Source organism: Alnus glutinosa, chromosome 10 (assembly GCF_958979055.1).
Source record: "Alnus glutinosa chromosome 10, dhAlnGlut1.1, whole genome shotgun sequence".
NCBI lineage: Eukaryota > Viridiplantae > Streptophyta > Magnoliopsida > Fagales > Betulaceae > Alnus > Alnus glutinosa.
The window spans coordinates 772,744-797,413 of NC_084895.1; the positions used below are offsets into that span (position 1 = coordinate 772,744).

General features: G+C 33.9%; 2 protein-coding genes across 5 annotated transcripts; both read left to right on the top strand.

Annotated features, from left to right (window-relative positions):
* The first annotated feature begins 7,706 nt into the window (after positions 1 to 7,706).
* LOC133880249 (mediator of RNA polymerase II transcription subunit 19a) lies at positions 7,707 to 15,284 on the top strand. 4 transcript variants are annotated; one of them, XM_062319163.1, is made up of 8 exons: positions 7,708 to 7,912; positions 9,950 to 10,102; positions 11,019 to 11,085; positions 12,172 to 12,461; positions 12,625 to 12,858; positions 13,551 to 13,610; positions 13,760 to 13,905; positions 14,778 to 15,284. In XM_062319163.1, the coding sequence occupies exons 3-7, from the start codon at positions 11,055 to 11,057 to the stop codon at positions 13,808 to 13,810; spliced, it is 666 nt and encodes a 221-aa protein (XP_062175147.1). In that variant the 5' UTR covers positions 7,708 to 7,912; positions 9,950 to 10,102; positions 11,019 to 11,054; the 3' UTR covers positions 13,811 to 13,905; positions 14,778 to 15,284. The 4 variants fall into 4 exon arrangements, with proteins under 4 accessions (XP_062175148.1, XP_062175147.1, XP_062175146.1 ...); XM_062319162.1 differs by lacking the exon at positions 9,950 to 10,102 and adding an exon at positions 10,425 to 10,637; XM_062319161.1 differs by lacking the exon at positions 9,950 to 10,102 and having other exon boundaries at positions 7,709 to 7,912.
* A 2,567-nt stretch (positions 15,285 to 17,851) lies between these two features.
* LOC133880023 (pentatricopeptide repeat-containing protein At3g14730) lies at positions 17,852 to 19,921 on the top strand. The gene has a single exon (XM_062318880.1). The coding sequence runs from the start codon at positions 17,945 to 17,947 to the stop codon at positions 19,889 to 19,891; it is 1,947 nt and encodes a 648-aa protein (XP_062174864.1). The 5' UTR covers positions 17,852 to 17,944; the 3' UTR covers positions 19,892 to 19,921.
* The last annotated feature ends 4,749 nt before the right edge of the window (positions 19,922 to 24,670 follow it).

Consider the following 24,670-nt stretch of genomic DNA (forward strand, 5'->3'; position numbering starts at 1 on the left):
TCATGCTTAATTAAGAATAACTCTTTAATTCAATGGTTTTGGCAACACAAATCCCTTCATGCAAATGATCACCTTGGTGAAAAGAAAAGAAAACTTTACATTTGTTGGACAGTTAACAGGAGAGAGTTTTCCTTATTTTGAGGGGCATTATTGATTTTTCATTTTTTACTTTCTCAAATAAAGCAAGTTTGTCTCCTACACTTCAACCCACCTCCTTTAATCACACGACCACTTCCCAATTTCCTTCGTTTCCCACTTCTCTCATTCATCTCTCTTAAGTCTCATTTTGCAATATCTCGAAATTAAATACATTTATTTATTTAACAATCATGATTTATAAATCGAAGATTCGTGCTAAAGGCCATATATAAAGTGTTTCCAACAAAATGCTAGAAAGAGAATTTCTTTAAAGCCTTTGACAATTTGCATTTTCTTCATTTTGGAACATTCGAGTTTCCTCTTGAACGTTTGATCATGTTCGGTAACATTTTATTTTAGCCACCTCAGCCTTTAAGCATGCAAATGCCTATATTAAGCCATCATTATACTCATAAAATGCAATTTTTGTAATTTCTTCACACCAGCAACCGTAGAGGAAGGAGAGATAGAGGTTTTAGAGAGAGAAAAATGTGACTTTAGTGAGCTTTTTTCCTCGAGATGAAGTAACCCCTAAACCTTAACCCCGTTTTAATATGTATTAGCATGTTTTTCTTGGTTTTAAACTATTATTTTTGTTGTTTAACAAGTATCATGTAGGTTTAAAAACATATGACCATATTGCATTATGATTTTTATAATAATCATGCATGGGTATGCAAAACTTTCAAAAAATTATGAACTTGCTTATATTATTCGTGTTATATCACGTTATTATGATTTGTTACGCCTTTTATGGGTATTAGGAGTCTTGGTTGAGTTGGGTAATGAGTTTAAGAAGTAGTTTTGGGGATTTCATGTATTATGGCAGTCATTGAGCGTTCCACTTGTTATACCGAACGTTCGCTCCTTGTTGACCGAATGACCGACCTTTGCTGGCCGAACGATTGACCTCAACACTGAACGTTCGATGAAGGCTATAATTTGCATGATTAGAGTTTTTATCTTGCAATTAAGTTTTAACGTGCAAGATTAGGATTCCTAGTGTGACAGTGTTGAACTTTAGAGTGTGTATTGTAGTAATTTGGAGATTGAGATGTTTGATAGCGAGGAGAATCGCTCAAAGTAAGTAAATGCTTACGAAACTATTTTTACTCTAACGTGCAATATGTCAGTGACGTCTTTGCGTGACCCAACTCAACATAGGGCATATCTTTTTAAATCTCTTCTGATAAAAAATTCAGCACCTCTATTCTCTCTATATCTCAAGCCAAAACCAAACATAGCTCTTCAAATCCTTTTCACATCCCCTAGATCAAAAAAAAAAAAAAAAATAGCAACTCAAGCCAAAACCAATCCAAACTCTGCATATCTTTTTCAAATCTCTATATTCTCTACATCTTTTATTCAAATCTCCCTAGATAAAAAAAATAAAAAATAAATTGCATCTCTATTCTCTGTATCTCTCAAGCCAAAACCAAACCAAACTCATCTCCAAGCCACTATGAAAGTTCGGCCAGTGAAACCCACAAGGCATGATTTGGTTAATTGCTATGGTGGAATCTGTGAGTCGGGGGATTTGGTTAAATGCTTTGTACTCATCAAGTTGGCATGAACAAGATGTTTATTGACTTATAAGGAAGAAAAAAAATGATATTACAAAAAAAGTGAGAGAAGAATAGCGTGTTTTTTTTTATTATTTATTTTATTTATTTCCAATTCAGAAAAGACAAGCCAGGCTTGTCTGCCATGTCTTTTCTCCTTCATCATGTCACTTCAACAACATAGTGGTGCCATTTTTTATTTTTTATTTTGTTAAAATCTAATGTGATAATGCCATGTCACTGATGCCACATCAGAGTGTAAGTAAATGGGTGTGGGGAATGGGGATTGGGTGTAAGCCTAACATTTTCCTTCAAGTAATATGTTTTGAGCCTACTGATTTTATAATACATTTATGATTGTTCCAAACGAATATTTGCTTATATATAATTTACAATAAATTAACAATAATTGCATCATATGACATGATTCTTAGATATTGAGATTAATGGGCGATTCAGATGTTTATTTAGGTTTGGAACCCAACAAGCAAGGATAGCGACCACGAGCTTACCATTATATGGGCTTGACCATATGGTCAAAGAAATTTACTTTTATATTTGGATTTGGATCTAATGATTATTTGTGGCGGGTGCATCAGGTACGGATAGGTCTCCATTAAGGCTTTGCTAGTAGCATGGGCCACTTGAGACTGAACTTAGTCAGGCTGCCAGTGCATGACAGTATACAACAATGAGCAATGATTCACTACCACCTAAATATACAACTTTTTACCACCTTGTCTATGTGGCAAGTTGATCCCCCACTTTAATTTATTTTTAAAAAATAAAAAAACTCAAAAAGTAGTGGGGGACCACCTTGCCACATATGCAAGGTGGTGAAAAATTGTATATTTAGGTGGCATTGATTCATTATTTATACAACAATATCCGAGGCACCTAGTGGTAGAGCAAAAGAATTATTACTGTGGGGGGCTGAGGTTAAATTAAAAATATGACAAACACAATTTAGAAGAGGAATGAAGTATTTTATCACATAATATGTGTTTAACAAAAAGTATATCTATAAATGTTCATAAATATGTGTCAAAATTGATATATCAACACCATAGCATGTTGGCACTAGTATAAACTTAAAAAGAAACGGAAATACCAAAGTATTTAAAATTGCATCTTACGGTCTTTTAGAGAAACAAAATCTTCGAAGAAAAAAAAAATGCAACTTGTAGGTCTTTTAGGACTTTAAAAAATATCTAGGTGTTTCACTTTATGCCAAGAAAATTAACTTTCCGACACAAGTATTGTATGCGCAATGAAAATGCCAAGAAAAAAGTTCCCATAATTTTTTTTACAATTAGTGGTGTTTAAAAAACGCCTATAAATACCATTTTTCTTTGTAGTGAGCCTCCAAGGCAACAACAAGGGGGGGGGGGGAGGAAATCATTATGTTTTTGAAGATAAAAAGTTTGATTTTTTGTTTTATATTATTAATTAAAAAAGAAAAGAAGTGGCCATTAGTTAGAAAACTGTTTTTACCCTTTGTTTCAACATTTCAATGAAATATGTGGGGGCCATTTTGAAAAGCCAAACATATATGTTACTATGTAGCTCTTGAATCTTAAGAATGATTTTTTTTTTTTTTTTTTTTTTTTAATTCTGCAAGGGGCGTGGCCTCTACTTCCTCTAAATTGATCCGCCACCAGGGGCACTGGTATTATACTACAGGTCACACGGGGAGGGAGAAAAATAAAGAATTAAAACATTGAAAGACACAATAAAAAAAATGACATAGATCAAAAGGGGACCCATACTCAGCCACAATGACATTAATCAAGAGAGATCATAAAAACAACTTATCTAGACTTACACTTCTTCTATATTGTATAAGCATTGTACCAACTAATTAGTACCACCATAACTTCCTATTCTCTGTTGACACTTTCCAACACAAATACTATTTAAAAAACATTTAAAAAAAAAAAAAAAAAAAAACACAACTCAATTTTCATCAATAGATGATACAAAATATAAGTTTGAGAATCAAGAGAATTAGAGATAAGAACAAACTTGTTTTTGAATGTATTTGTAATGCTGTAAATCGTTATCTTATAATTGTAATTAGTCTATAAATGTATACTTTTCCACCAATTAAGTGAGGACGGGTGTTTTCAGATTGTTCAAGTGTTCTATTAATCTACCACACAACTAAAAACATACATTTAGTAAGGGAAGCCATGATTAATAACAAAATTTTCACTTAGGCCTTTTTGCGTTTAATTCTGAAGCAATAAAAATAAATAAATAAATAAATAAAAGAAGAAGAAGAAGAAGAAGAAGAAGAAGAATGATCTACTATATCATGAGTAATGCTACATGTCATACCCATGTCCCTCTTGTGTCCCTCTAAAAATGAGGTGGCTTTTAAAATCACCATTGAGCTTGTGATTGATCAAAATTGAATTTTGATCACATGGTGATTTTAAAAGCCACATCATTTTTAGAGAGACACAAGAGGGACATGGGTATGACGTTTAGAATTACTCCTATATCATACGTATTTTAAATTCAATTTGGGTCCATACGATGATTCTAAGAAGGGTTTTCTATTTTTTATTTATTTATTTTAAAGTGAGAATAAGATTCAAACGAAAAGGAACCAAGGAAACAGCAGGAAAAATAATTAAAATAAAAAGTTATTGGTGAATCTGAATGCATCAGCTCATTTGGTTAGAGTATTCTTTGTGATAAATTCATTTGATTCGACAGGATCAGATGACCAATATTTCGAGGTAATTATATGTTTATCATCAACTATCGGTCATTGTTAATATGTCACCTTAAACTGATACTTCAATCAAAAAAGAGCATTGAACTGCCATTTACATACAAAAATCACAATTTCGTCAATCAAATTCATAAAAAGACTCAAATACCTTAACTCAAGTTTCAAATTTACATATAATGCAAATTAAACATTTAAAAAAAAAAGAACAAAAAAAAAAAAGGGAAAAGAGAGGGTGTGACTGTTGGCGGTAGCCACCCCCTTAGGGGAGGGCGTGGCCTGCGAGCCACCCCATTCAGGGTGGCTCGCAGGCCACCCCCCTCGATGGCAAGTAGCGACCACCCCATTTCTTTTCTTTTATTTTTTTTCCTTTTTTTTTTTTTTTTTTTTTTTTCTTTCTTTCTTTTATATATATACATATATATATATATTAGGTTTAATATTTTTTATTAAATTACTTTTTATGGGCATTTTTGTCTTTAAACAAAATTTAACATTTAAAAAATGTATATTCCATCCGATTTAATGAGATTCCCTAACGAAATGGGGGTAACGGTATGAAAATGGTAGTTCTATGCTCTCTTTTGGTCAATATGTCAATTCGTGGTGGCATATTGACAGTGTCCAATAGCTGATGGGAGAAAATGTAATTATTCCTATTCTTTTGTTAGACTTTGTCTATGGAAGTTAGAGTCAATTATTTCTTTATATTTTTAGAAAACCTTGATTTTTTTGTTATTGGATTTTATCAAATTTGAACCAAATTAAGCAAATGACCCCATTTAATATATATATATATATATATATTTATTTATTTATTTATTTATTTGAATCCCTCGACTCATATACCTTCGAACATTTGAATGATAGTTTCAATATTTTTTTCAAAAAACTCAGGGGGCAGAATAGGAGGATTGCTGTATACAAATTACTAAAATATAATTATGCACATAATAAAGAATGAACGATGAAATTGAAAGAAAATATAATATAAAGAAAATTAAAGTAGAATAATAAAATAAAAACATAAGGAATTTTACGTGGTTCGGTCTTTAATCTACGTCCACAAGATAAGGCTACATTATGCTCTTATTGATTGATGAGTTTACAATACAAAATGCTCTATTTATAGAGTTTACAGATGAAATATAATCCTAATCAAATCCCTAAATTTAAGGTAATCTAATATTTATTAAAGACAATACAATTCTCATAAAATCCCTAACTTTAGGGTGACCAAAATATATTCTAACATCACCTCTCAAACACAAGGTGCAAGGATTCTGGAAGCTTGAGTTTGTAATAAGTTCTTATCCTTTGGAGATGACAACGATCGATGATGGTTGATGGCGATGACCGGAGGCAGTAGGCGACCGTGATTGGAGATGCGCCTTCAATTTCAATAAGTTAACTATGAGCCAAAAAACCAATTATGAACTAAAATGAGCATGGGTTATAAACAATACCACAAATGCAAAAAAAAAAAAAAAAAAAAAAAAAAAAAAAAAAAAAAAAAAAAAAAAAAAAGAAGAAGAAAGAAGAAGAAGATAGGCCAACTACGGGCCAAAATAAGATCGCCAACTATGAGTTGAAATAGATCTGGGTTTGAACAATTTCACAAATACTAAAAGATGGGTTTCGGTCAACAATTGGACCAACAAGACCAAACAACTAGGCCAACAAAAGGCCTAAATGTGGGCAACTTGGTCTCTTTTATTTTTTGTTAGTTTCCACTTTTCTTTTATTTTTTTTTTAATTCGATTTTCTTCTTCTTCTTTTATTTATTTATTTTTAGTAGAATACAATTATGTAAGATCTATGGTAAGAAAATCTGTAAAAAGTATTGACTATCAAGAATAAGACAATAAAACAAATGAAAAGAAAAGAAAAAAAAAATCATATTAGGATTAAACATTGGCGTTAGCCTATAGCTCTGATACCATGAAATAAAATATAATATAAAGAAAATTAAAGTGGAATAATAAAATAAGAACATAAAGAGTTTTACGTGGTTTGATTTTTGACTTATGTTCACAGGATAAAGCCCAAAATGTTATATTACGCTCTTATTGCTTGATGAGTTTACAATACAAAATGCTCTATTTATAGAGCTTATAGATGAATCCCTGAATTCAAGGTAGTCTAATATTTATTAAAGGCAATACAATTCTCATTAAATCCTTAACTTCAGGGTAATCCAAATATATTCCATTTGTTTCGGCAACCATCGCCGGATTCCAACAAGCTAGATTCTGGCATCAGTTGGTACCGGAATCTGAAAATTTTTGTCAGAATCCGATGACGTCCGGTCATCGTTGCCGGATTCCGGCGGTACTGTGCTAGATTCCGGCCACTTGGTTGGAATCTGGCCAGAACGGTAATATTTATGATCGAACTTTTGTCACTAATTTAAATTTATTGTTGGATATTATTTATGCCTCTCCAAATTTGAAAATATATAATTATTGTTAGTTAATGTGTACATCTTAGTTAAACATAATTTTTTAGTCTTTTTTTTTTAATATTATTTTACATTAATATTTTTATGTTGCGAATAAAAATTAATTTTTATAAGTTAATATGATTGAATAAAAATATAAAAAATATTTGTGATTTTCTATACTTGCAAAATACCAGAAAATGTTTTCTGTCGAAAATATTTTTTGAAAATGACTTATTTGAAAATATTTTACGACGGAAACCATTTTACGCCGAAACAAACGGAGCATAAAAGAAATTTAATGAAATTTTGCGAATTATAATTCAACAAAAAGCATTCGAATTGTGTTTACCTATATAAATAATAATAATAATAATTGTTTTTTTTTTTGCCAATACATTATTTGATCCTTGAGATTAGAGGATAAAGAAGATCAATTGGAAGATAAATACGAAGTCATACTTAGGATTTTACCATAGTAATCTCTTTGAGGAGAATAATAATTGAAAGAAAAAGAACATGAAGAAAATATTTGATTGCAAAGATTAACAAGTATAATTTTTTTGTCCATAAACAATATTCCGCAAGTTTCAAAATAAATAATAAATTAAAAAAATCAAATAAATCCATTAATTAAATATTCTTCAAGTATGAAAAATATTAAATTGGAATAATTGGACATAACTTATTTACTGGTATTTTTACAAAAAAAAAAATTAAATGAAAAGTTTTGAGATATTTTGGGTGTAAAAAGCAATCCTGGTTTTTGGGCTTTGAAAATTAGCGAGATCCAAACGGGGCCTCTTCTTTTTATTAATTACTTCTCGTTTCTCTTTCTCTCTCTCTCTCGCTCTCTCTCTCTCTCGGTATCTTTTCCTCACCCGATCTCACTGTGTACCTCTCTACTCCTTTGACCGGAAGTCCGACTCTCGTGGCCGGCCGTCGGTTCCAGCTACCGGAAACCTCGTTCCGGCCATATTATCCGGCCAGCTCAACGGAAAATTGAAGGCCGTACATCCATTGGAAACCAAGGTCAAAGTTTTAGCTTTCTTTAGTTTCTTGATTTTGAATACTTGGGCTATGAGTATGCTTGATTTATATGGGAAACCCATGAAGATTTGTTTGTGAAAATGGCTGAAAGTTTCAGGGGATGTGAAGAAATTAGTAGGGCTGAAAGTCACCAGTTTGAAATTTTTGGGTTTTCCTTTTGGAAGGGATTTTGGAGTTATTGTATGTTGAACTGTTTTGGGGCTGCTTTTGACGAAACGAATGTTTAGTTTGATAATAGAACCATTGATTATGAGGTTGGTTTTCATGGGTTTGTGATGATTTGGAAAACTGTAAACCTTGTTGGGGGGTTTAATTAAATTCAATTATACGCTCTAAATGACGTTAATCAGATTGTATATTGGGATGCATTAAACTGCAACTTTGGTTAAGTAAAGTTTGTGTCCAGTCTTGAAAAGGGTATCCATGTCCGAGTTTGTTTATAGGTTAATTTGCATTTGCTGTCCAAACTAATGGTACTTGGGGTTTGTTAGTATTAGATTATGCTTTTTATTTTATTTATTTGTTTTTATAAATAATAATTTATTGATAGAAAAAGGCAAAGCCCTCGTTTACAAAAGGTGTATTAAATGATGCTTATGGAAGCTGGTTTTGCAATTTTGGGGTTGATATGAGCCTACTTGAGAAGTTTGAAGGCTCGATTAAGTTTGTGTGCAATACCGGGAAATTTATCTATTGATGCAGTTTTGTAGCTCAGACATTTTTTTTTTTTTTGTAAAGTTAGATATTATAGTTTTTTGGTATGCTTTGAGTGGAATTTAGGGACTGCCCTGACCATTTGGAAGGCTTTGGCACTTGATTATGGACATTGATCCCTAAATGAGTTCTTGTATTCTCATTTTTGGTGCTCTATCCTTGTTTTGATAAGCATTGAAAAACTTTATAGACAAAGCGTAAGGCGCCCATAAGTACACAAGCAATATACATAAGGGCTCTCACAAGCCCAAAACCCTCAAATGCTAACAAGCATGAGCCTTGCCCTTTCTGTGCCTAGATGATGCTCCCTTTGCATCATAGTTAATGGAGCATTCCAAATTCAGAAGCTCCCTTCCACCCTTAACCTTCGGAAGGGTGTCCTGTATTTCTGGTGCCCTATCCTTGTTTTGCTTCGATTTTTGTAACTCTGCATTTTATGAAAAAAGACATGCAATTGTGGAGATTAGCACTAAAATTGGAAATCCAAATAAGACAAGTTATTAATTGATGGAACAGCAGTGTATGTCAATGCAAATCTTGTGTTGTTACTAGCCAATCAGAGTGAGTTAGAAACCTCATCATGTTGAAATTGGGTTATAGTTTTTGTTATTTCTTTTGGTTGCTTAGAATAATTTGGAAACCAAGCCTTAGATTCATGAAAGGAGGAAATCAAAATGTCACTTATTACTGAATCTATGGGAGCCTGTATAGAAGCAAATTTTTTTAAATGTCACAAGCTTGACATGGGTGGAAATATCACTACCACAAAAGGTTTAAATTAATCAACGAGCTCCCTTATTTTCAGCATGAAGAAGTTAGGGTTATGATGGGTTGTATCCAACATGGGATGGTTCCCCTTCATTGGCTTATAATATTGACTTTTACGTCTTTTTCACTAGGTTCTCTTATGATTCTCAAACCCGTGCTAGCAACAAGCCACCAAGTGTTTTCTCTGTTGTGTTTTTGTAAAATTGCAGGATGTTCCTTTCTTAATTGTTTAAAGTGGATGACCATTTTAATAAATCCCCCTTCCCCCCAACACACACACACACACACACACACAAGAAAAAAAGAGTAAAAAGGTCCACCAAAAGAAAAGTCAAACAAGGTTTAGATATTAATATATCAGGGAGAAATGAATCACTCACTTGGTTTCCTTGTTTTATGGAATTAAAATAATATATTTACTTGCTCATCATAACAGAAAAGAAGCAGAGAGAAAATTAATAGAATCTATTGCATTGGAATTTCATAACTTTTAGGATGTTTAAATCAATATTGACAATGGTCATGGATGCCCTCAAGGTACTAGATCCATAATTGCCTAAGGTGCTAGGCAGCTAAGAGGTGCTTGCCCAAGTAAAGCATTGGTCCAATATCTGAAGTAGTTGACACACAGGAAATTTGAGTACAAAGGGACTATATCCATAATCGCCTAAGGTGCTAGGCAGCTAAGAGGTACTTGCCAAGTAAATCATTGCTCCAATATCCCAACTAGTTGATATGCTGGAAATTTGAAGTACAATATAAGCTCATGAACTTGAACATGAAATAAATATTTATCATCATTATCACCATTATCCTCATTCTGCACTGAGGGATCTTCAATCTCTAACTTTTGTATTGCAATGAACAAAAAATAATATCGAGAACCTTATGATTTGTAGTATACATTGTTATTATTGAAACCCACATGTGATGCAGAGAATTACAATATCTTTTGACTGGGAGCACATATTATTGAAATATGTGGGCCTTATTTGTTTTTCCTTTGTTTTAGGAAGGAGGTTACTAGGTTATAACTGGGCAAGAATGGCAGAAGTTTAAGTGGAGGGTATAACTGCTTGAATTAGTACCTTTAACAATAGAGCTATTTTTTTTTTATGAGGTGCTTGTTCTAGCACCTATCGCCTGAACCACAGCGCTGACTCTGGTGCAGAAGGTGGGTGTAGAGTGCCCTGTTGAAGTTGGCCCACCTCATCCAAGCACCTAGGCAAGTGCCGGTCTTGCTTTTATGCTGGTTTAGAAAATTATTTAATGGCATGATGTGAAACGATGGATATTTTTAAGAAACTGTCAAGCATGTTTGTTAACAAAGTAGTATGAAAAGTGATGTCTGTATTGATTTCTGTATACATATATGACAGGTGAACGTCTAGTAGTACTTTAAGTAATAAGTGACTTTGGGCATGTACACAGAATCTCATGTCTAACAAATGATAAAGCTAGCTGTTTGAGTTCCCTTATCATGAAATTTAGACCAATTTAATGTATATGCTCAGTTCTGTTATAATGTTGTAGAGACCTATGTATGTTCTTTCTTCACTTTCTAGAATTGAGATTTTATTGATTTTTATGGTGGTGGAAACTGCAGTTGATAATGGTACACTGTTTTCTGAAACAATGACACATGGATCCTGAAGGCAAGAAGTTTGGAAGAGGTAAAAAGTTATACAATATGTTTCTTTCGCTGCGCATCTCTGTGTGTCTATTTTTCCTTGGAGCACTTGTTTGGCTGAATCTGGATTTGCTAGTTTGTTAATGTTGTCTTGTATAGAGCAAAATGTTCTGTAGGTGGAGTATTCAATGTGGATATTCTATTCTTACTTATCAAAAAAAAAAAGTATTCAATGTGGATATGTAACGATTTTTTTTCCTACAAGACTACCAAAATGTTCTGTGGGTGGAGCATCTAATGTGGATACGTTGTGATTATTTTCCTACACAAGACCTCTTATGTGACATTGAGCCCAGTGGTAGACAAATACATTTAAGTTAGGTATTAAATGGTTTCTCATATAAGTTGCCGCTATTAAGAACTAAGTAATGTTATTTCTTTTTTCAAACTTCCCACTGTGTGATACTCTCCAACGAACAATATCAGTCTGGTTGTGCTACATCAGTATCCACGATACACAGCAATACATTATCTATATAAAATCTTCCCAATCTTTTTTTTTTTTTGATAAGTAAAAATTCATTAAAATCTTCCCAATCTGAGGGCAACTGATATGTCAGTTAGTGTTGTGGACTGATATCATTATGTATTGGATACTGTATCCCAGTGCTTGATATTATTATTTGTGTTCTGGTTAAGGAAATTATGTTTTTGTATATAGGATGGCAAACTCTAGATGAATTGTTATATTATTTGAAAATTATATCCAAATATTTTTGTGCATTTGCTTTTAAAGTGCAAGAGGATTTAAACAGAAGATACTAAATAAAAACTTGGTGCTGCCTGGGAATCCTGTAAATAGTTGGGATGGTTCAGGATGGTTGGATTTACTTTCTTCTCTTTAACATGGATGGAAAAGTTTTGAATGACAAAGTGCTGGAAAGTTTTCATATTCTTGGTTTGAACCATTTGCTCATGCTTTGAAGATGTATGTATCTTGCCTTTGAGCAGACTTCTAAATTTTAATACATCCTAATTTCCTTATCTTATGGGGAACATTTGATTAACCCCCCCCCCCCCCCCCCCCCCCCCAATTATTTTGGTTGATGACTGTCCTATTTGACTTTAGGACCAAGGGAACTGACCGGTGCTGTAGATCTCATAAGTCACTACAAGTTGTTGCCACATCATGATTTTTTCTGCAAGAGATCACTTCCTTTATCAATTTCAGACACACATTATCTTCACAATGTTGTTGGAGACACAGAAATCAGAAAAGGAGAAGGGATGCAATTGGATCAGCTTATTCAGAACACATCTTATTCCAGAGATACTAATGTACGAATACAGCCGTTTGACCTGGATATTCTAAAAGAATCCTTTCAATTAAGGGAAGGTGCTCCCGTTGAATTGCCCCTTGTAAGAAATCCAGTGCTTTGAAATGTTTATGTTGCTTTACAATAGTTCTTTTATTTGGATGAGAATCCCTGTTGTATGGATTGGTTCCCAGAGGTAACATGGTCATGTGACGGGTTACTTCTCTCTTTCTCTCTAATGCTCTTATTTGTTTTACTCTCTTTAGGCGGAGAAGGGTATCCCTACAGTTGTAGGGAAATCAAAAAGTGAGTCCAAGGACAAGGAGAGGAAGCATAAAAAGCACAAAGACAGAGATAAGGATAAGGATAAGGATAGAGAGCATAAAAAGCACAAGCACCGTCATAAAGACCGAAGTAAAGATAAAGACAAGGAGAAAAAGAAGGATAGAAGCGGGCATCATGATTCTAGTGCTGATCCCTCAAAGAAACACCATGAAAAGGTTGGCAAACTCTCTTATAACTACTTTGTCTTCTGGAGCACTTGGGAAGCTTTGAGAAAAAAATGGGAATTTTGTGAAAATCCTGGATAACATTATCGTTGCCCTTTTTACATGGTAAATATAGTCGATGAGTTTGCTTTAACTTTCAAATGGCATTTTCTTCTTGAAACATGGAAATTAAGCAATCTGCTGTGGTGAGGTATAGGCAGCTATTGTCCATCCAGTTTAAGGATAACCCTTTGGTTTGTAATAAATTTAATTTGTCATGCTATATATATATAAAATTCTGTATATTAATTTTAATTGCAACTATCCTTACTAAACTATGGGATCCTTAGCAATGTCTCTAAATTTTTTAATTTTGATCATTTGATATTAATTTGCAACACCCACGGTACCTTCTAAGCAATATCAAAATTGACAAATTAATGGGGTGGGATGGAGTGGACATTAATAATATTTTTGGTAGATCAGTGTACCCCACCTATTACTAATCTTTAAATTTTGATACTAATTCAAATGATGAGGTGGACATTGTAAATTCTTGAATTAGGGGGGTGATTGCAAAAATTTGTGGGTGCCGGAGCAGTGCAATTAACCCCAAAGTTAGGATGGATAGCTGTAATTGACCCTTGTAATTAAAATTTTCAACGCATTCTAGTGCATCAGTCTCTTACTTGGTATATTTTCAGAAAAGGAAGCATGATGGAGATGAAGATCTAAATGACATTCACCGACACAAAAAAAGTAAGGTAATACATAAACAAGAAGCATTAGCAATTTTGATGATTTTGTTTTGTGTTCAATCCTAACTCATTGTTTCTCATATGAATTGCATAAGCTTTCCCATTTTTTCTTCATCTATACTTGATCTTTCTGTATTACCACTAATTTGTTGCAGCATAAGAGCTCAAAAATTGATGAAATGGGTGCGATAAAAGTAGCCGGCTGAAAAGGTGGCGTACAATACTTGAGTTCTTGTTATCAAATGGTTGTTATTAGAGATTTTGGAGGGGTCTAGTGCTTAACATTATCAAATTGCTCGAGGTAAATGCCCTGCCATAGTACTTGATATTTCTTCAGATCAATCTTTATTTAGCGGCATACTTCACAATTATATACCTCATTTCCTGACAGTATAGAGTACACCTCAACTTCATGTTTCATTGATGGTAATTAGCTATTTGCCCTCCTTAAGGTCTAAACACATCTACACAATCCCAAATTCCCAATACTCAAATTTTCTTTGGATTGGGCTTACTCCCTAGCCTTCTCTGTTGCAGCTAGCTCTAGTAGCATCTCTTGTCTGCTGATAACCTCCAGTTACCATTTAGAATATAGCCTAGACTCCAAAGTATTGTCGTTGCAGTCCCTCGTTTGTTTAATAACTAGTTAAATATGTATCTGTTTATGTGAGATCTTGTCTAATATTTTTCCTTGAGAAAGTTATACTGACCTCCTCGAGGTTTTGCAAAGTCACAATGTTCCTTTTTTTAAATACATTAATCGCTCCTAACCAGTTGGACTATTTTGGCTTATTTTCTCACAAATCCATTGGTCCTCATTTTGTCTTGAAGTTTTTTTTTTTAAAAAAATAAAATTAGATTGTAATTTTCCTGGTTTTCTTTTTATTTGGTGGCCGTGCATCATTTTGTTATTATTGTTGTTGGTTTTCTTCAATGGGGTGCAGACTACTTGGGATTTAATTACATCATATTTCCTTGAATCTTCTCTTATCAAAAAAGAAAAAAGAAAAAAACTTATCAAAAAAAAATTTCCTTGTATCTTCTGCTTTTAGCTGCAATTGTAATCTTCTCTAGATGGTAGAACAAACTTAGGAGTGATCGATGTGTATATTATTATAGTCATTATGGCTTCTCAGGGCACTTGAATTACATTATGTTTTTATTTTTATGCAGTGGTGACTAAAGATTGTGAAGGTGATTTGTCTGGGGTCGAAGGTTTGATGCAAGGTAAAAATTGCTTAGTGGACTCTTTTGTATCATAACAATGGTCTAATATAATTGTTAGTAATGTGCAAGACTCTGATACTTTGTTTCCCACTTTCGATGGCACATTTGATTTCTCAGCATGTACCCATTATTTTAATCTTTCTCCTGTTTAGAGTTTTAGAGATTAAGCCATTGATTAGCTTGAATTAGATTTTCTAGCTTTAACTTTAGGGAAGAACAGACTGAGAAAGGGGATTGTGTATATTGGTTCTATTTTCTTTCAGTTGTAGCAATGACTAGCATTTCTAGTTATCCAAAATGATTGTAGGCACTACTATGTTCTCACACGAATCCCCAATTCATTTGTTAGGCTATTCTCTGTACATACAGTACAGTAATGATTGGCTCCCTGAGGGAACTGTTCTTTCTGTTGGTTGATATTTTGAGGCCAAGAATGATTTTTTTTGCTTCTTACTTTTTGCTTCATTCTTTGTTGGTGATGGGGCCATGTCAGTTCTCTCGTAGCATTTTTGCTTATAGTGATGAGTCCATGAGTACCCGTCATGGTGCAGCCTAGTAGTCAAAGGGCGGGCTTGGGATGAGCTGTAGACTCAGACATCCTGGGTTTGATTCCCCACTAGGAGTTTCTATGGATTTCCCGATGCACGGTTCTAGCAGATGGGGTCGGGGTCGGGGTCGTGTATCCGGTGTTTATTCAAGGGTGGGTTCGATATCAAAATGAAAGCTTCTATTGTGCAAATGGAAGACTCATAGTCAATTGAAATTATCATTAATAAACCACCGGTCTATGTTGGCAAGTGATATACCCGCTCACCTTTGACAGCGAGAGGTCTGTGGCTGGTTTTTCAACCGAAGATAAAACTAGCTAATGGCCTACAAATGTCAGACATATATTTTTTTTTTGAAATTATATGAATCATATGCTAAGCCCTAATTTTTTTTCTAAACTCAACTTAGAGGAAAATTGTTCAAAAGAAAAATAAGGAGAGAGGGTCTTATTAGGACAAACATGACTAATAAACATCTTTTCTCCAATGCCATGACTCAATTCACAAAGCAGGCTTCCAAAGTGCTACTATAAATTAAACAAAGTGAAGTAGATATACTTGTATTATTACACAAGGCATCACATGTAGCAGTTTTTTCTTAGGATTTAGTTGCGCAATCACACATCTAGAGTTAGTTAACTATATATGTAAGTTGAGTGCGCGCATAAAAAAAGATAATGCAAGAACATAATGGAACTTATAGTTGATGACCCCAAGAGCACTTCGTCGTAATGAAGATATCTAAAGCCCTATCGCTTCTCCACCAATAGAAGACGAAGAATATCTCAATCTTATTAATTGGATGGAAGGATGAGATAAAGTATGCGAGAAGCTTGGTGAACCTTTTTATAAATAGTAAAGATTCTACTAGGGCATACCTACCCTAGGAGGGATGCGAGGCTCGTTTATCTGGGATATGTGAGACAGTAAAATCTTCATCCCACAACCCACCTTAACCATGTTAATACACCAAAAATACTTCTACAACCCTGAAGTAGTCACCCATGCAATGTTGAAACACCAATACTCCATAGCACATGGTGGGACAATTCTTAAAATGAAGTTTCATCAGCATATTTAATTCATGCAACAACCATTCCATTTAGAGGATTCTTACCAACAACTTCCACGTTGTTTCCTATATATTCTTTGAAAAATAAAAATAAGCATTTGGAGGGCAGTACTCTTAGTTATTCATCATTTTGTAGCTCTAAAAGTTTGAAATTGCTAAATTATCACCCTTTTTTCGGTCGTCTTTCTTTGTTAACACTCTTTATTTTCTTTCTTCTTCTTTTTTCTCTTTTTTAAAGAATTAATAAAAAAAAAATTATAAAACACTCACAACTATTTTCACCTTGAGCAAAATGCTACATACTCAAATTCTATTACACTGAACTGATATGGCAATGCCTATCGACCTTTAAATCAATTTTTATTAAAAAGAAAAATAAAAATTCACATAAGGACAATACGATAAACGTGTGATGAGAGTTAAATGTTTGAAATTACTTTTTCACATTTTTATCACATAGAAATAAAAAATTAATTAATTAAAAAAGAAAAGAAAAAATAAAAAAAGCACACTCTAAATTTTGCTGTTAAAATAAACAAGAAGTAGCTTATGTGACTGGCACGTGCCATTTTTTAAACTTCAAATGTCCAAATTGCCTTCCTATGGGCTATTACATTTTTTTTCTTCATATTTTTTGTTTAAAGGCTACCACAGTCGGGGCTGAGCTAGGGTTTAGGATTTGGAGGGGCCAAATTGAAAAAAAATAATTTGAGGGGTCAAAACTAAAAATATTAAAAAAAAATTAGGGGTAAAAAAATTTTAATTTTAATTTTTTTTTTTTTGGGGGGGAAACCCCTAGCAACAATGATGTTTAGTAATTTTTTTTATTTGAGATACACTTTGGATAAAAAAAATAAAAAAATTGCTAAATAACTGATGTATAACAGTCTTAAAACTTGCTGACACATATCAACATATAATTGCAAGGTGTTAAATATTTTTTTAATGGTTGATGTGACTTCAATTACATAAAAACGCATGTTAATACGTTGTAAAAGAATTATACGCCTAACATTATTTCTGGGCAAAAGTATAGAGACCCTTTGACTTAAAAAGAAAAAAAAAAAACAAAAAAAAAAAAGAGATAATTATTTACATAAGAATTTGAGTAATGTTATTTAATAAATTCGTGTATAACTGACATATAACTGGATAACGTGACAATAAAAATTAGCTCTTGGGTCATTAAAAATTATAAAGAAAATAAAAGAAAACTAAGTGATAATCCTATAGCTAGTCACATCATCCATTTATATGACAATTATAAATGAATTTACTAAATAAAATTACTCGAGCAATTTAGACATTTTAATTTACAAAATGTAGCCACGTTAGTCAGCAAGCTATAAAAGAGTAGTATTTGTTGGGATCCAAACGACGTAGCTTTAAAACAGAAAAGTAAGGGAATTTCTAAGCCGGATGATGGTATTTGTTGGTGATGATGTTGATGAAGTGAAGAAACAGAAGTTGTTTGAATCCAGTTCGTTTGGGTTATGCAGCTCAGGAGAGACGTATGGACATGGAGCAAGGTAGAAGGACCACGTTCAACCAGAAAGCTAGTCCAGAAAGTCTCTTGCTTGGTGCTGCACTTCTCATCGTTGACGGTCCAACTCAAACCGTCCGAGTCTCACTGTGGCTTGACCACCTGCATTGCGTCTCTACAAGACTGTGCCCACCGCAAGAATCTCACCAAAGGCAGGCAACTCCACTCCTACATGTTCACAAGTGGCTTCCTCAACTCCCCTCTATCCATCACCAGCCTGATCAACATGTACTCCAAGTGCAACCGAATGGAAGATGCTGTTCTGGTCTTCAATCACTATGCTCGTGACTGTAATGTGTTTGCCTATAATGCAATCATTTCTGGGTTTGTTTTAAATGGGCTTGCCGGAGATGGGTTTGAGTTTTATAAGCGTATGAGGTGGGCGGGTGTTATGCCGGACAAGTTTACTTTTCCATGTGTGATCAAAGCTTGTTGCGATGTTGTGGAGGTTTTGGAGGTTAGGAAGATTCATGGTTTACTTTTTAAACTTGGGTTGGAGTTGGATGTGTTTGTTGGAAGTGCTTTGGTTCATACTTGTTTGAAATTTGGGTTGATGGAAGAGGCACAGGAGGTGTTCGAGGGATTGCCGATTAGGGATGTTGTGCTTTGGAATGCAATGGTTAATGGTTATTCACAAACTGGGAGGTTTGATGAGGCTTTAGGGATTTTTAGGAGAATGGGTGAAGAAGGGATTGTCCCTAATAGATTTACGGTTACTGGTGTGTTGTCGGTTTTAGCTTTCATGGAGGAGCTTAACCATGGGAGAGCGATTCATGGATTTGCAATGAGAATGGGGTATGTCTCTGGTGTTGCAGTTTCCAATGCATTGATTGATATGTATGGGAAATGCAGGTGTATTGGACATGCTCTGGAAATTTTTGAGATGATGGATGAGAAAGATATATTTTCGTGGAACTCGATTATTGCTGTTTATGGACAAAGTGGTGATTATGATGGTGCTCTGAGACTTTTTGATAAGATGTTAGGTTCTGGAGTTCGGCCTGATTTGGTCACTGTCACGGCAGTCCTTCCTGCTTGCTCTAATCTGGCTGCATTAATGCATGGAAGACAGATTCATGGGTATATGATAGTCAATGGGTTGGGAAAGAAAGGCAATAATAAATACACTGATGATCTGCTAATGAACAATGCTGTTATGGACATGTATGCAAAATGTGGGAGCGTGAGAGATGCTCAGTCAGTTTTCTATAAGATGAGCAATAAGGATGTAGCATCATGGAACATCATGATCATGGGTTATGGCTTGCAAGGTTATGGTAATGAGGCATTCGATGTGTTTTCACGTATGTGTGAGGCACAAACGAAGCCTGATGTGGTCACATTCATTGGGGTATTGTCTGCCTGCAGCCATGCAGGCTTCGTGAAACAAGGGCGCGAGTTCTTGACACTGATGAAATCAAAATATGGTGTGGATCCGGCTATTGAGCATTATACCTGTGTGATTGACATGCTTGGTCGAGCCGGGCAGCTCGAGGAGGCTTATAAATTGGCACGAACAATGCCTATTGAGGCCAATCCTGTGGTGTGGAGGGCTTTGTTAGCGGCATGTCGACTCCATGGTAATGCTGACCTTGCTGACATTGTTGTAAGACAGATATTTAAACTTGAGTCAGAGCACTGTGGAAATTATGTATTGATGTCAAATATATATGGAGTAATCGGTCGATATGAAGAGGTATTAGAGATTAGACATGCAATGAGGCAACAAAATGTGAGAAAGACACCAGGATGTAGCTGGATTGAGCTCAAGAATGGTGTGCATACTTTTATTACGCGTGATATGACCCATCCTGAAGCCAACCTTATTTATGTTGCGTTAAATTCATTGACTGCTCGTCTACAGGAATATGGGTCTCTAACATTGGATTTTTGCTGAAAGAATACCATGGCATTGTGCCTTCTTTCATTTTCTCTTGGATGAAGAATTTTAAGGGATTCTTCTGTTTGTTTCAAAGTACAATATTTTCCGACGTTCAGCTCATACAAAAAATAAGCAACAGTAAAAAAGACCAGCAACCTCCGATAGTGGTCCGGCGGTGGTATACCTCAACACAAGTGCACCACTATGACGCACATATCAACCACTATATTCTATGATGACACAGCAAAGTAAACAAAAGCAAAACGACGTCTATATATATACAGATTGTTAAGACACTTTGGGCTAAGTCCAGCCCAATTGGACCCCCATTAGTGACCCGCCTTTGCTTTATGAGATCAGATATCGACCTCTCCATTTCAAATGAAATAGATGTTATCCATTTTATGATCATGATTTAAAGTTAATATATTTAATAGTGTATATGATTTCACATTATTTTAAATTTTGAAAAACATGCCAACATTAACTTTATATACACCGTTAGATGCACCAACTTCAAATCTTGATCTTCAATTTAAAATGGAGAGGATCTTATTCCCACCTTCAATGCACATACGTTAATTGACGTTAAAAATGGACGACCATAAATTTTTTGTGCCTGAAATTATAGTATAACGAGAAATGCTACCCAATCCAAATTTTCTCCAAAATTTGGTCCTCAAATGATGTGCCACAATCTCATGTAATTTATTATTTTGAGAAATGTGTCATCATCTCATGAGATTGTGATACATCATTTGAATACCAAATTTTTAGAAGAAGTTTTAATTTGGTCTCCGTTCCAAGACGAAATCAGGGAGTTCATGAGGACTAGCCCATGACTTTTTATATTCATACGAGTTAAGTCTAATTTTTAGACCGAAATATATACAAATAATATTACAAATCACACTTTTGTCTTGTTATTATCTCATTTCGTTAGTGTAGGGTATCAAATCATTAATAAAAATTGTACGAGAGATGTACAATAATCATTTCTTATAGTGGATATGAAAGAAAATATTACTCAAAATTAAAAATATTAAGAATGGAATTAGTTTTTTATTTAAAAAAAAAAAAAAAAACTACCGAATAAAAAATGGAATATACCACATCTCAATCCCTTTGAAAGAGTGAAAGTATAGATTTTTGGAAGTGCCTCCTTTGTAGGAAGCAGAGCAACGACTAGAACTCCAATGATGCACGTAATGACAAACACAAAGTATGGGATTCTAGTTGTTGTGTTGCTCTTCATGTGGAGATAATTGAAGCGACAAAAAACCTTATCATTATTAATTATTGATTTATTCTTTCAAACAAATCATCATAGAGGTATAACGGTACAATTAATTGTATCAACACAATTGGTATATCCTAACTCTCAATTAGCTTTAGATTTTATCTACTTGCAACTAGGGGTGTGCAAAACCCGCAATCCCCGCCCCGCCCCGCAGCACCCGCCCCACCCCGCCCCGCAGAGGACCGGGTTTTCGAATTTTTTTGCGGGTTAGGATCTTAATTTGAGAAATTTATGCGGGGCGGGGCGGGTTGCGGGTTTAGCCTTTTAAAAAACGCGGGTCCCCGCCCCGCCCCACCCCGCACCGCACAAAGGGGAAGAAAAAAAAAAAAAAAAACTAGCTCTATGGTTCAATTTCATTATGTGAGAAATACAATTTTTATGGTTCAATTTCATGGGATGTTAAAGTGTACACATTTTTATTGTATTGTTATTTGAAATAATCTTTTCATTACTTTTGGAAAAGACAAGAAAATTGATTACATGAAATAGTGAAATATTATAACTTTTTATTCTTTACATTTATTCAATTATGCTTTGTTGATCGGAAAAAATAGAAATCATGTTTCTTAGAATTTTATCTTATAATTAATAGGGCTTTTAGTTTAAAATGCTAATTCCATGAAAAATGTTCTTAAATGGAAATATGAATTTAATTTTTTATTTAAAAAACCAGTATTTTTTTTGAATTTTTATTTTTTACAAAATAAAATCAAAATTATGTAAATGCCACTTAAAATACCCGCCCCGCCCCGCAATACCCGCAATCCCCGCCCCACACGAACCCGCCCCGCAGTGATCCGCCCCGCACGGTTAGTATTTATCAAGTGCGGTTTGCGGGTTGGAAATTTCCAACCCGCAAAGGTGCGGGGCGGGGCCAAAAAAGGCGGAAACCCGCACCGCCCCGCCCCATGCACACCCCTACTTGCAACAATCATGATGTGGAAGACCCTATTAAATTTTGTTAGGATAAGGTGATTATGGTGATAATTGGTGCTTGTCTTCTAGGCATGTGCAGTAGATTTGGGATTATGATGCTCTCAAATTATTTGTTCGAATTTGAGATAATTCGGACAGGTAATTATGAAAGACTACTTATGGGACCTACTTGAACAAATAAAAATTTGGTTGTCCAACCACTTATCTGGTCAGATGAGTTTTATAAGTGGTCTCTCGCAATCACTCGCCTGAATCTCTCAAATTCAGACAAATAATTTGAGAGAATCCTAATTCGGAGATTTGGTGCTATGTTGGGTAAAGTTTCTGAAATATATATATATATATTTTAACATAGAGTTTTTTTTTTAAAAAATAAAAAAGTATTTTCAGTGAGGTTTACATTGAAAAGTATTGTCTATTGGGGTTCACAAAAGAAAATTAGTTAATAAACTTTTCAGTGTTTTCAAAGAAAAAAACACTTAAAAAAAAGAGCATGCTTAATTAATGTTTTTTTTAGATTTAAAAAAAAAAAAAAACTGTTCTAAGAAGAAATAAAAGTAAAAATTATTTTTGTGTTTTTATGCTTGTTAATATTTTTATTTTGAGAAGAAAAAATAAAAGACAACAATAATTTCTTTCAGGTTTTGTATTTTCCTTCACAAATGAATATTAGGGATTATGTTAGGAGAAATGTTATTTAATAAACTGTTATATTATTGCTATATAAATAGAATGAGGTGGCAATAAAAATCAGCTCTCGATTTTTCTTTTCTACAAGTTATTGTTGATTCAAAATCTGATTTTTATTACCACATTATTAAGATTGTATAACAATCATATTATAGTCTACTAATAGCTAGGGATGAAAATATGGACGGATAATAACCGTCCGCATTCATTATCCGCTATCTACTATTTGCATATGCGGATGCGGATAGTGGTTTCAAGTATGTGGATGTTGTTATTAACTGCATTAGCATATTCTTTATATATATATATAATTAAATTCACTAAAACGACATTGTTGTGGTGTTACCACATATGCAAATAACGGTTTTTCAATATTTTTTTTTTCTTTTACCAATTATAAATGGATGATGCATGAAGCTAAATAATGTATGAGATGAAAATTTCATGGCAAAATGATTAGTAAGTGTAATCTGAATAATAGTGTTTAATTATAGATAATGTCTTTTTGTATTTATTAGAGCAAGAAATTCCAATTTATAAGCTTAAAATGCTTATTACCTAATATGCGGTTATTATGCAAATACAGATAATAACCGCATAATGCAAATTTGGTTACCTAACAAAAAATTGCGCGTCCATTTTTTTTTTTTTTTTTTGATTAGGGTATTCCTCGGCCTCTTATAAGCTGTAATGTACCTCGTTCGCTGAACGACTATTCCACTAAGGTGGTAGTCAAACCTTCCAAACGCAGTGACTGTCTTGCCAGGAAACCAATGACTAATCTCTAACCTAATGTCCGACGTCACTTTAGACATTGGGCCTTAAATCATCGGCAGATGGTCAGAAGCATGCAAAGACCTTCCCTCACACGACCTAGGTAGCTAGCCCAAGAGGGAAGTAGCACTAAGAGGGATTCGAATATGGAGTTAAATGGGAGAAAAGCTTAATTATCCCAAATTCCCATACCCTAACCAACTAAACCACCCTTTTAGGGTTTGCTTTCATATTTTTACCCCTACTAAATGGAGTAATATAACATGAAAAGATGAATCAACTTTAGTTATATTTTTGACCTTTTTATCTTTTGGTGGGTATCCTAAGGCTAAAAAGTAAAAAGGCTGTCCCTTTGATGAAAAAAGCAAAAGGTTTTTGTGCATTGGAAAATCGAAGATGCTACCCATCGTAAAAGAAACAAAGGAACATGTTTTACGATGATGATGATGAGGAGGAGGATATCGAAGAGTGTACTCGTCAATGGTGTGTTTTCCCAAAAGGTACCTTTTGCCCATTTGGAATAAGCACCTACGGCCCTACGCCTACCATTTCCTTGGTTTTCTACCCTTGCCCACAACCTTTATTGCTATATAAAATAAAATTAAAAAAAAAAAAAAAAAATTGAGTATTTTTTAATTAAATATGACGAATATAAAACTCCTACATTAAAAATCAAGATTATTGTATAATTACTATATAATTAAGATGATATGATAATTAAAATCAGTTTGATTTTCATGGTTGCATTATTTTAATTATATGACAGTTGTATAATAATTTACTAAACATCATTACTCATAAAATAATCTGCTTGACCTGTATAGACCCGAAAGCGACATGTTTAACTCGTTTTCGACTTGTATTTATTACTGTTTATGACCTGAATCCATTTATGTCAAACCATAACCCTTAATGTTGTATTAGGTTCGCGAGTCGTGTAAAAAATTGTCAACCCTATTAAGTCACGCGTCATAGCCTCTCACATCCTCATAATCTAATTAGTTAGATGAAAGTGTTCATTTAATTTAACAATTTTAAAACATGCAGCTTGAAAAAGAAAAAAAAAAAAGTAATTAAAAAAATGTCATTTTTAA